The sequence below is a fragment of the Podarcis liolepis genome (assembly GCF_965112155.1).
Source record: "Podarcis liolepis genome assembly, chromosome: 10".
In the NCBI taxonomy this organism is placed as follows: Eukaryota; Metazoa; Chordata; class Lepidosauria; order Squamata; family Lacertidae; genus Podarcis; species Podarcis liolepis.
This window is the reverse complement of record NC_139562.1, coordinates 20,472,957-20,485,929: the sequence shown is the minus strand read 5'-3', so window position 1 is coordinate 20,485,929 and position 12,973 is coordinate 20,472,957. Positions and strand designations below refer to the sequence as shown.

The 12,973-nt window shown below is 39.7% G+C and overlaps 1 protein-coding gene and 1 long non-coding RNA gene across 22 annotated transcripts in view; one reads left to right on the top strand and one right to left on the bottom strand.

The window, feature by feature from the left end:
- BICD1 (BICD cargo adaptor 1) overlaps positions 1-12,973 on the bottom strand; it is a 129,288-nt gene that overhangs the window by 48,111 nt on the left and 68,204 nt on the right. For all 21 annotated transcript variants that reach the window (XR_014516289.1, XR_014516290.1, XR_014516291.1 and 18 more), the window contains exons 4-5: positions 5,255-5,407; positions 529-966 (exon numbers count right to left, since the gene is read on the bottom strand). Coding sequence is in view for 14 of the 21 variants with exons in the window: in XM_083461936.1 (XP_083318062.1) it covers positions 529-966; positions 5,255-5,407 (591 nt within the window). In the remaining 7 variants the exon portion in view is untranslated. The remainder of the gene's footprint in view (positions 1-528; positions 967-5,254; positions 5,408-12,973) is intronic.
- Positions 984-2,561, top strand: LOC310687254. The gene is made up of 2 exons (XR_014516337.1): positions 984-1,926; positions 2,340-2,561. It is a non-coding gene; the product is annotated as an uncharacterized lncRNA (long non-coding RNA).

Below are 12,973 nucleotides of genomic sequence, written 5' to 3'. Positions count from 1 at the left end.
CGTTCCGTGTGCTGCTCTGGTGCCGGTTCGCTGGAGCAGCTTCGTCACGCTGGCCACGTGACCCGGAAGTGTCTGCGGACAGCGCTGGCTCCCAGCCTCTAGAGTGAGATGAGCGCACAACCCTAGAGTCTGTCAAGACTGGCCCGTACGGGCAGGGGTACCTTTACCTTTACCTTTAGGAGGAAACAGTAGATGCAGCATAGGAGGAAACTGTAGATGCAGAGGTATATATAGTATATATAGTTGAAGAAAACTTAGGCACAGGGCACAGGAGAGGAGAATAAAAAGGAAGGCAAGATAAAACAGGGAGGCATAGGCTTGTCAAAGCTTCACAGAACATAAAATTCTGCATCTGTCATTTTTTCTGTCACTATAATGGGAAAAAGCACATCTGGTGGAATTCTTTCTCCTATGCGGTTACCAGAACTACAAAGCACCCTCCCACCGTGTGGATGCAAAATGTAGTTGGGCCCAATATCTGGTACATTATATGAAACTCCCTTTTTAATGGTCCATGTCAAATGTTACCTGCATGAGCTGCTGTTTCAGTTTTTGCATTTCAGAGATGTTGAGCTCACTGAAGAGATCTGAGACTGGGTGCAGTGATTCTGCTTTCCTAACTGTGGGAGTCCGAAAGTCACCATTCATTTTCATGTGGGGTCCATGAATGTGTCCATTCATTTTGTCATCATTATTAGGTTCATTCCCATCCTCTCCAAACTTTAATCCATCTACCGAGATATTAATATGGTTATTATACATGCTATCATTTAGATTGATATACTGGGAGAGTTCCTTCCTCAGATTGTTCTTTTGCTCTCTCTCATTCTTTAACGTCTCCAGGGCTTCCTCTAGCTGATGCTCCGCAATCTCCTTTAACCGGATGGCATCTTCTAGCTGGCTATTAAGCAATACAGTTTCTTCCTCAAATCGTTTTATCTCGTGCTTCAGGCCTTCATATTCAACCTGAATTAGGTAAGATAAAGAACATTCAAAATACTAAAAGTTGGATTTACAAACAACCTGCCATTTGCTGCATCTGTTAAACTAAGGTACACAAAAAAAGAGAGAGAGAGAGAGAGAGAGAGAGAAAAGAAAGACTGAACATACGTACTTAAAATTGTTGGATGGAGAAAGGACTCAGATTCTACTGACTATATAAACTGGTCAGTAGAAAGATGCCCTGAAACCATTGTAATTCGTTTGTTATATGTTACATCTTTCATAATGATGATTATGTAGTGCAAACCAAGTCAGGGGGAGGTTAACAGTTTTTCAGAATAAATATTATCAGGTGTTGGAATGAGAGTCAGAGAGACAAGCAGCAGGTGTCATGAAAGCAACTCTGCCTCGGGGAAACCCCGGGAGCTGTCTTTTATTGAATATTAACAAGCATTGCCACGGTGTGCTAGTGGCTGATTGGTTGATACGAAGACAAAGAAACTCATTGGATAGTATAATTACAAGGAGGGATTATATAAGTATATTAATCTTCAATACATCAAAGGCTAAGAAAGAGCTAGAGCTCAGACAGTTATGACAGCTCCTTATCAAATTAAAACTAGAGATTGATTATAGCATGACTTAAAGCAATTACTAATGATTTATCATAACATAATGAATATCATTGGGAATGGGTAAACATGAACTTCTTGAACTGAGCACATGAGGAAAGATCTTTGGTATGTGGCCTTGATGCCTTACACACTTTGTAGCAAGGAGAGAAAAGATTATAAGCAAAACTTCCAAGAATGCAATAGGAAAGAAGCAAGGCTTCGCTTTATACAATAGTTATGCATAGAAAACTTCCATTCAATCAGGCATATTTCATGAAATTTACCTCTTAACTAAAATGTATTGATTTTGTACCATCAAATGTGACAAAGTATTTTTTTGTAATTTAACAGAAAATCCAAGATGTTTTAGGTGCTGTCAGGGAACTGCCATCGGAGGAACAGGTGGTGGAAGGGCTCACGGAGGCTGGGAGAGACCCAGCAGCTGAAGCAGGAACCAGCAGGGGGAGAGGTAGGTCTCTGAGGGAAAGCGAGCAAGAGGGAGGGCTCAGGGATACGTCCAGCGAGAACAGTGGGGAGGTTTCTGAACCTCCCATAGGGAGACCCACTCCTCGCCGGAAACTGTCACGCCGCGAGTCCAGAAGACGTGTTTCCGTTAAGGAGCTTTTATGCTGGAAGCGATTCCGAAAGCAACCACTGTCGGAATCTGCAAGTGACTAGAGCAGCCATGTCTGAGGGGCTCTGTCACAGACAGAGGTTTGTGGGCTTGAACAAACTCTGAGGGACTACAATTTTACGCACAAGCAGCTCATCATCCCATCACAGGTGCTTATACATATTGCTTAGCCCAAGGCTTACAGACATATATGAAAAAATGTATTAACGCACATCCGTAGAGCATGAGACTCTTAATCTCAGATTTGTGGGTTTCAAAGCCCAACGTTGGGCAAAACGATTCCTGCATTGCTGGGGGTTAGACTGGATGACCGTCCTAGTCCCTTCCATCTCTACAATTCTATGATACTATGACTCTATAACCATTTTTTTTTAACTTTAAAGACACAAATGAAAAATATATGTTCACTACATAAAAACATGAATTCAGGGAACACTGAGAGAGAAAATCGCTCAAAAACACATCAGGTAAATTGTTGTTGTTTTTTTAAGGAAAATGGTGTAACAAAAGCAACTGAGCAAAAGGTTTTAATGAAAATACTAATTGAGACATACATATGACTTATTTTGTCAATCATCTTTTTGCGTATGTTAAGAATGATTAAATAAAAAAATTGGTTAAATAAAATGTTATGAATAAAAGCAGACACAGCAAAATAAAATTGTGAGAAGGTAAAGGTTTGAAAGATGGCATAGAAATATATAAATGTTCCCTGGAAACTACATGTCCAAAATCACTAGTCAAGCTGATCAATATTTGTTGGGATGATGAATCAAGACAGACAAGGAGATGGTGTTCAGAGAGCGTCTTCTGAGTCTCTCTAAAAAACCCACGCGTCTCTCTTTTATTCAATATTAAAAAGCATTGCCACCGGTGTGCTAGTGGCTGATTGGTCAATACAGAGACAAAGAGACTCCCTCCTGATTGGGTAACATAAGTATAAGGCGGGCTTACATAAGTTCATTAATCTCTAATACATCAAAGGGTAAAAGAGAGCTGGACCTTAGACAGGTATGAAAGCTCCTAATCCACTTACAACTAAAGATTGATTATAATATGACTAAAGCAATTACTAATGTTATGATCATAATATAAAATCACATAATTAATTATACATTGAAGAATAACAGATCATTGTGAACTTAAGGTGAACTGAGTAAAACAGAATGGAATGTAAGGAATGGAATTTAGGGATTTGGGTGCCTGGGACGGCTTTACACAGTGTGCATGAAGGAGAGAAGCAGAGAAAGATTATAAGCAAGACTTTAGTCTTTTCAGAAGCCAAGGAAAGGAAGCTAAGAAAAGTTCCCAGAATGCAAGAGAAAGAGAACCAGTGTTTTACTATACTGGCACATAAAGAGAACATCTCTTCAAATATTCATTTATAATGAGAGACAGTTGGCTCTTTGCAAGCAGCAGAAACATAAATTAATTCCTTTGTTAAAGATACAGCATATATTTATATACTATTCAAGTAACACAATTTCTATATAATGAGCAATCTCAGAAGTTAATCAGCTCTTTATCTATGGTATAATTAGCAGTGAATTTTTTTTGCTGAAAATGGGAGCAATTTTCTGCATAACAAAAAAACAAAAGTGATTAGAAATTGTCCATTTTTACAAAAAGAAAGAAAGAAAATGAAACACAGCCTCTGCTTACAATCTGCTATTTGTGTTTATAGGGTAGAATAATGTTGGATAGCAATTACTTCTAAATATAGTCTGGGTTCCAAAGAGCTATTTTAGGCAAGTGTAAGTGCTTGCGAGTCCCCAATGGGATTTTGACTTTATTGCTTTGAACATCAGACCCACAAGCATGCAATATCACAGATTGCTTCTGAGACTCCCTTCAGTTTTGGAAATGTTCTCTCACAAACAACTGCTTCCTTCTTTGGACCCTGCATAAGCTTCTGGCCCAATTGGCTTGGCAGCCAACTCCCCACCCATCTTCAGAGCCTGACCCTAAGGCTTAATAATGCTTCACAAAGGGGTAGTGGTGGGCTGGAGCTAGCAACTGCTAAATTGACATCAAAACATTTAGCAAAATGCACCACTATACACCCAGCTCACAACTCATGGCATTTTAAAATCTCTTAATGGAGCAGAGCTGTCACATGATAGACTGCAATCTAATCATAGAATCATAGTTACAGATAGGTAGCCGTGTTGGTCTGCCATAGAATCATAGAATCATAGAGTTGGAAGAGACCACAAGGGCCATCGAGTCCAACCCCCTGCCAAGCAGGAAACACCATCAGAGCACTCCTGACACATGGTTGTCAAGTCTCTGCTTAAAGACCTCCAAAGAAGGAGACTCCACCACACTCCTTGGCAGCAAATTCCACTGTTGAACAGCTCTTACTGTCAGGAAGTTCTTCCTAATGTTTAGGTGGAATCTTCTTTCTTGTAGTTTGGATCCATTGCTCCGTGTCCGCTTCTCTGGAGCAGCAGAAAACAACTTTTCTCTCTCCTCTATGTGACATCCTTTTATATATTTGAACATGGCTATCATATCACCCCTTAACCTCCTCTTCTCCAGGCTAAACATGTCCAGCTCCCTTAGCCGTTCCTCATAAGGCATCGTTTCCAGGCCTAATCATGTAGAGTAATCAGATTACTCTTTTCTGTGGGTTCAGCATCCACCACTTACAGTACATTTTATTCCATATTTTAAACCATTAACATGATTTTGTGGCACTGGTCAACTAAGTTACTGGTCTTCAGCTGGTGGGTCAGAATTTACCGCTGAGTTGCAGGCTGGCCAAATGTGGGTTTGCAGCAGCACTATGACCATACAAATGTATGGTAATAAAATTAAGAAATAAAGTTGCTTCCAGCCCAACTGTATAAATGCCCTTTTAAACCAAGAGATGCCAGGCACTGAACTTGGAGCCCTCTGCATGCAAAGCATGTTTTCTGGCAAACCTCCTTCAACAGTGTCTTCTGTTGCTTGCTCCCATTATCTGGTAATGAATGTATACTGTATTCAAAAATGGTATGTAATTCAGATCTTGGTGTTGTTCCTTTTGCAACCTATTTCTGAAAATCTAGTTAGTGCTCACCTGGTTCTGTTTCAGTGTGGAAACCAACTTTTGCAATGTAATGTTTTCTTCTTCAAGTTCTGTATAGTCCTGAAGGAGTCTTGCCTCTCTGAACTTGTATTCTCTTATCTCATCTTTCATCCGAATTCTCTGCAGCTCTGCCATTTCATTGCTCTGAAAAGGAGAAAGAAATGAAATATATTGTCATTGTTTCATTTCCAGTGTTATAGGAATTTTAATGTCTTATATATAAAAAATAAATGTTCATAACTGTACAAGGCAAACACATACATAAATATATAAACTACATGTCTGGAAACAGTACAAGAAAACAGTCTGATACGGAGGGGGGGCATGTTTTCTTCACCTCCTTCTTCGCTACAATATATCCATTTATTTCCAATTGTCAATGTCAAAAGGGACTAAAATCTATAAAATTCATAGAAAATCAACGTGCCAATTTGCTCAATTTCTCTAGGACCCCATGACACCTCCCCTGTCCTCCATAATCCCTCAAGCAAGGTGTCAAGACCCTAATCTGGTCAAATCGCTCTGCCAAGCCCTTCCTCCGGGCGATGCCAGGTGACAGACTATGCATACATAGACCATTGTCTTCTCAGGATGTGCTTATCTGCGCATATCTCCAGCTCTGCATATTCCCCCCTCCCTCCTCCATGTGTTAATCCGGTGTAACCCAACCTCTTCCTAATGTATTCATGATGTAATCTGTGTAACCCAACCTCTTCTTAATGTATTCATGATGTAACTGGGATGTATTTTGCACTGTATTCTGGGATATGGAGGGAAATTTCAAAAGTTCATGTCACCCCTTTCTCGCTGTTCAATCTTGCCTTGAACCTGTTGCGCAATAAACTTGGATCTTCTGCAGTTTGCTCCTGCTTCCGGCTGAGCTCATTTTCTTCCGCATGGACCTGCGGACCTAGTCCGACGAGCTGGGTGGCAGAGTAGCCCTGCACCCAGATTTTAGCCGTAACAAGTCATTTTGACTCTTTCAGCCACCTCAAATATTTCTCTGCGAGGAAGGAAATGGAAAAGCTTCCCCATTGTCTCTTTGTTCACAAATCCTGTCTTAAGGGTGTGTTTGTGTATGAATAGGGTGAGCCTGTGATCTGGATTCAGTAATTAAGTAGTTATCATCACAAAAAGTGGCCAAATGGCCCAGGTAATGCAATCTGTGATCCATTATCAGGTTGTAGCACCCTGCTTGTGGTTAACGCTTAGCTGGAATGAAATATTCAACGCAGCAATAGAGAAATTAAAATAATAATTTATTTGTCAGACAAATAAATGAGAGGCACAGTGGTATATGGTTACCAAGCTCTGGCCTGGCCTCCTGTCATTATGGCCAGCACTTATATTCCCTCAGCCCAGGCCCCTTGCTCCTCCTTTGGCTGCCTCTGTCCAATCAGCCTGGTTGAATTTCCTATTGGCTGATTGCTATAACCAATCCTAAAAGATACACCCATTTCCTATTGCCTTTTATGGGATACAAAAAGCTATATATTCTTCTATCTATAAATGACAAATAAGTAGTCATATATCTTACATTTGTCTCAACAAGGAACCTTAATTACCAGCTCACCTCTTGCCCTCCTTGCCCTATTGCCCTTCAAAACAGATGGTTAATAGTTTTAAATTTTTATCTTAGACAGATGTCAGGGATCTTGGGTTCACATTCTCATGCATCATCATGAAAGATCTCCTTTTTGGAGGTCTTTAAACAATGGCCTGACAACCATATATCAGGACTGCTTGGATGGCGTCTCCTGTCTGGCAGGGGGCTGGGCTCATCTGCCCCTCTGGTCTCCTACAGCAATATGACTCTATGAAATAAGAATTTAACATTTCTTTCTTTCTAGATCCTTTGCATAATTACATTTAAGGCAGTATATTTCATACATTATCATAGATAGCTTTTTAGAAGAATAAGCCTTCTCAAAGTAATAGGAAGGAAGAGTTTACAGCCTCAAAATAAAATAGGAAAAAAAGCCTCTCCTTCTATTTACACTCCTCCAGCCAGTTGCTTTCTTTTCCATCTGCTCTTGGCCTTTAACCTTAGGAAGATATGACTCAAGTTTAAGGCACATGGTTTTATTTTACTGTTTACCAACTATTAATTATGTAGGGTCTGTGTAACCTTGCTCTCAGCATGTAATTCCCTTTTTACGACTTTGAGAATTGTTTTCTGCTATAAATCAGGGGGCCCCCTTGTCCAGGAGGATAAACATCTTGCCAAAGTACTTAGGCAGTTGGTCTTCTGCCTGGCATAAACATTTGAAAATCTTTAAGCTCATTTTAAAATACAGACCCTAATCAAACTATAAGCCTTGATAAAAATACAGGCTATGATTAGATGCCTCAAGGTAGCTTGGCAGACAGGAGAAAAACAACACATTCAGATTTCTGCTGTAGACCGCCCCTTCTGTGATGTATGTATGATGTATTGGGGGGGGGGGTCTTGAGCGAGGCAATTTCAAATATCTATATAAGAGTTTGCACACCACTGTTCTGGGTCCCTCCTGCCTCCTGCGTGTGGTTGTGAGCACTCTGTTGCAACAATTAATAAAGATCAGGCTTACTAGCTGCTTTGCTTCTCAATATTCTCTGGCTGGCCTCTGTTATTTTCTCCTACTGATAGAGAACCTACAAAAAGACTCTATATGGGCTCTTGAGCAACCCATAAGGGAAAAGGGAAAAGTTGTTTTCTTACAACACCAGCAAACCAGTAATGGTAAACTTAACATATACATAAAAATCTGTTCAAGCAGACATGCCTGCTATTTATAATGCCACTCAAACTCCACAAATAAGTAAAGGTGGAAGGAAAAACAAGCAATATAGCCCTGATTAAACTTTTCTCTTGAGCTGAAAAAAATCACCTCCTCCCCCTTCTCACAGTTTTTAGAATCTCATTACTTTCATTTACTGAATAAAGGATGGAATCAAATACAATTACTAAGTGTTCTTTCACTCCTCTAAGGGTTTAAAGCAGAACAATGAGCAATGAAGTCTGTCCTGCAGAGATAACTACTAACAACCTTGACAAAGGAATGCAAGTTCCAGAGCCCAGCAATTTGTGTCCCAGTGTAAAAGCCTCTTGCAAAATATCAAGCACAAACACTGGAAGAAAACTTACTTCTTTTCTAATGATATATGTGGGCCTATTTCTCAACAGAAAAATGCATTCTTGCTTCATGCAAACAGCCAACAACAGCAAGTAGGACACTGTCCAGGGAAGTCTACAAGAAGACTCCAAAGACAGCAAGGGCATAAACTATTTTTCAAAGGCCAAAATATTGCTGCTCCAAAGTATCACCAATGCTGTCCAGAGTGATGTAAGCATGACAGGACATTGCACCCTTTTCTTTTGTTCACAACTGGATTTGGGAGTGTAGCACAGTGTAGCTCTCTTTGGCTTACTCTTCTTTGTGACATGAATTTAAATATCAGACTTCCTGACTCCTGGGCTGCAATAATTGATAGTGGTTGGCATTACAGAGGTTGACCTTGTGAAAACCCTTCCATGAAAACTTAACTTGCCCTAAAGGAGCAGATTTCCTCCTGTCAGACAGAGATGTTATTGTGGTGTAAATTAAGCTAGGGGTTTATGACACTTCTAACCTGTTTACCCTAGGTTTCTGGATAAACAAGAAAGGTAACATCAAGCACACCTTGTAAAAACAATGGTAATCTGATGGTCCATCCTGATTGAATGTTTAAGCTTTTAAAACAATAAATATATCTTTAAATCTTTTTAACTTTGTGAACCTTACACCCTTTTAGAAGACCCCAATATTTTTAGTCTTTAAAGGATGTGAATGAATTAGGGAAGTGGTTCTCAATTAGCTAAACACTGTGGACACTATTTTTCAAATGCCAAGCCATGGACCCCCTACTTTTGAAAATCTCTATAGTAGTTTTTGTTATGTGACTGGTGCCACAGAGCCTTGTGGTCTGCAGACCACCCATTGGGAACTACTTATTAGGGCATTAGGATTAAGCATGTTCATGGTTTCATGCTGATAAATCATTATCACATTAATTGCTTCAAATCTGAATGTTTCCTCTGCCCTGCAGTAATTATGTTATTGTTTCAGACTGAATTATTATGGATGTGGATTTCTGGGCTCAAAGTAACTTAGATACATCATCAAGACAGTTCACAGATGACTCATATAAATAGCAACATGTTTTAAGTGTCATGTGTGAAGTCAATACACATGGAGGCTCTTAGAGTGTAGCAGAAAGGTCCCTGCCCCAATGAGTTTACAAACTAAAATTAGACAGCAGGCGGACACCAAAAGATGCTGCCAGTTTGCACAATTTCTAATCAGTTGAAACACCAGTGCTGTATCAGTTTGGTCTTAAACAGATTTAAATACTTGCTAAAATCTCACCCATCAGTCTGACATTCTAAAACTCTCATCTCTTATTCATTCATATATTCATAATAATATGATTTATTAACCTCCCTTCACCATAAGGTCTCAGGGCACTTTAGAGCAATTTAAAATATGATATTAAAACAATTTACATTTCCCCCTCTCTACTCCCTTCCCTTGCATGTCTCATCCCTGAGGACAGAGTCTATTCTCTTGTTTTGATTTATGCAATTATTATTATGAAAAGAAGAAAAAGATACAAAATAATAGTGAAATAAATAAATTAAGGTCTTATGTATATAATAAAGGTTCATAAATGTACCAAGCAAACACATACATAGATATATAGGCCACATGTCTGAAGCTGCACAGGAGAGCAGCCATGGAGCCATTTTGACTCCCAGGCTGACCAGGTGTTTTCTCTGCAAGGTCAAATGGAGGAGCCTCCCCATTGTCTTTTCCTTCACAAATCCTGTCTTAAGGGTATGTCTGTGTATGAATGGGGTGAGCCTGTGACCTGGCTCAGGAACTAAGTACTTATCATTACAAAAGACTGGCCAGGCTCCCCAGGGTTTCAATCCAGTAAACATTAACAGGTAACTTGCCAGACAGGAGGTAAACAACCCACTCAGATTATGAGGTAAAGAACCCACTCAGATTTCTGCTTTAGCCCGCCCTTTCTGTGATGTAGATATGATGTATCTGGGGGTGTTCTTGGACTCCAAGGTGGGCAATTTAAAATGTCTATACTACTGTGGGCAAGAATCCCGTAAAAGAAATGGAGTGGCCCTCATAGTCAACAAAAGAGTGGCAAAAGCTGTATTGGGATGCAATCTCAAAAATGATAGAATGATCTCGATACGAATCCAAGGTAGACCTTTTAACATCACAGTAATCCAAGTTTATGCACCAACCACTGGTGCTGAAGAAACTGAAATTGACCAATTCTATGAAGACTTACAACACCTTATAGAATTGACACCAAAGAAGGATGTTCTTCTCATTATAGGGGATTGGAATGCTAAAGTAGGGAGTCAAGAGATAAGAACAACTGGCAAGTTTGGCCTTGGAGTTCAAAGCGAAGCAGGGCAAAGGCTAATAGAGTTCTGCCAAGAGAACAAGCTGGTCATCACAAACACTCTTTGAGAGCCAGTGTGGTGTAGTGGTTAAGAGCGGTAGTCACGTAATCTGGGTAACCGGGTTCGCGTCCTCCACATGCAGCTGCTGGGTGACCTTGGGCCAGTCACACTTCTTTGAAGTCTCTCAGCCCCACTCACATCACAGAGTGTTTGTTGTGGGGGAGGAAGGGAAAGGAGATTGTTAGCCATTTTTTCCTAAAATATTCACTCTTTTTGTCCTTGAAAGACAGGAGAGTAGGGTCTGATATATTAACTCAATCCCTGGATCCTTCAAAATACCCTATATAGCATATTTTCCTGCCCAAATGGACCCAGAAGCAAAAGGAGCAGGGGGCTGCCTGCGAGCTGTAGAGGCCACTGCCTAGTTGGTGGAAATGGCAAACAAAGTTTTGGGCCACCCATTTAAAGTGTCCCACATTGTAATAGTCTTCTTGTTACAAAACCACACTCATGGTTTTTCAGCAAAAAGACTGAAAAAATGTGGATCCATTTTGTTAGCTGCCTAAAATTTATCTATTTATTGATGCACAAGCCTTAATCCTGCAACTTTGTTTCCCTCTACTTAGGATGGAAGGGCGGGGGGGCGGGGATCCAGATAGAACAATTACAGGACAAACCCAGACAAGATTTACTGATGCGGTCCTACATAACCCAAAACTAATCCTTTTGTCAATGGGTCCTCCAGAATTATAAATGGAATGAGAAAATCTTGATATACTGTGGCCAATTTAAAGTTCTAAAAGCCGAACCACAGGACCTTGGCTGTAGTGCACAGAAAGCTGAACTGAACGCCCTAACAAAGGCATGCCACCTAGCTACAAAGACATTAACATCTACACAGATAGCAAATATGTCTTCAGAATTTGGCAGGCTACTGGTCAACTGTGGAAATGAGGCTTCATTATCACTTTTGGGGCAAAAGTAGGAAATGGACCCAAAGTATTGAACTTGTTAGACACCAACTTGTTAGACACTATCCAGTTAAAAATCAGGATAAATTTTCAAAAGACTCTTGTGTGGACAAAGATGGAAAGACATATTATTGTTTAATATGAAGGAATGGTTGCTGAAGTTGTTGGAGACCAAGTTGTTATGTTTGAGAAAAATTATTGCTGACATTTATTATTATTATTATTATTATTATTATTATTATTATTATTGATCATTAGAGTGAGGCATCTGATCAAGATCTGTATTATGAGGCATCTGATCAAGATCTGTATTTTAAATTGAGCTTAAAAATATATATTTGCAAATGCTTGTTTCATACCAGGCATAAAGCAGCTGGCTGGGTGCTTTGGCAGATGTTTATCTTCCTAAACAGGGCCCCTCTGATCTATAAGCAGTGCCTCAGGGCTGTAAAAGGAAATTACAGGCTGGGAGCAAAAGGTCACACTGACCATACAAATTACAGAATACAATCAAGCTGCAAAAACACTAATTAAGAGTTGGTAAATAGTAAAATTTATTGTATTACCATGTGCCTCCCATTAGATTTGAGCCACATCTTCCTAAGGTTAAAGGGCAAGAGCTAATAGAAACAGCAGCTGGCTTGAAAGGGAGTTGTAAATTGAAGAAGTTGCTTCTGGAAGCTGTTTTTATTAAGTTCTTTTTTACTTTGAATTGACCTTTCCTTCTAAAAATCTATCTATGTTATGTATGAAATATATTGGCTTAAATGTAAGTATGCAAAGGATTTAGAAAGTAAGAAATGTTAGATTCTTATGTTAGATTCTTATTTCATTAATGGTGTGTGAGAAGGTGAACCCAAGATCTCTGTTTAAGATAAAAATTAAAAACCATGCACCATCTGTTTTAGCCATCTGTTTTGCAGTGAATAGGGCAATAGGGCAAAAGGTGAAATGTTAATTAAAGTGCCTGGTCGAGGCAAATGTAAGATATATGGCTACTTGTCTGCCATTTATGGATAGAAGGAAATATAGCTCTTTGTCTCCCATAAAAGGTAATAGGAAATGGGTGTATCTTTTATGATTGGTTCTAGCAAACAGCCAATAGGAATTTCAACCAGGCTGATTGGACAGAGGCAGCCAAAGGAGGAGCAAGGGGGCTGGGCTGAGGAAATCTAAGTGCTGGCCACCAGGGCTGGAGGGGGCAGAGCTTTGGTAACCATATACCACTGTGCCTATCATTTATTTGTCTGAAAAATAAATTATTATTTTAATTTCTCTATTGCTGCG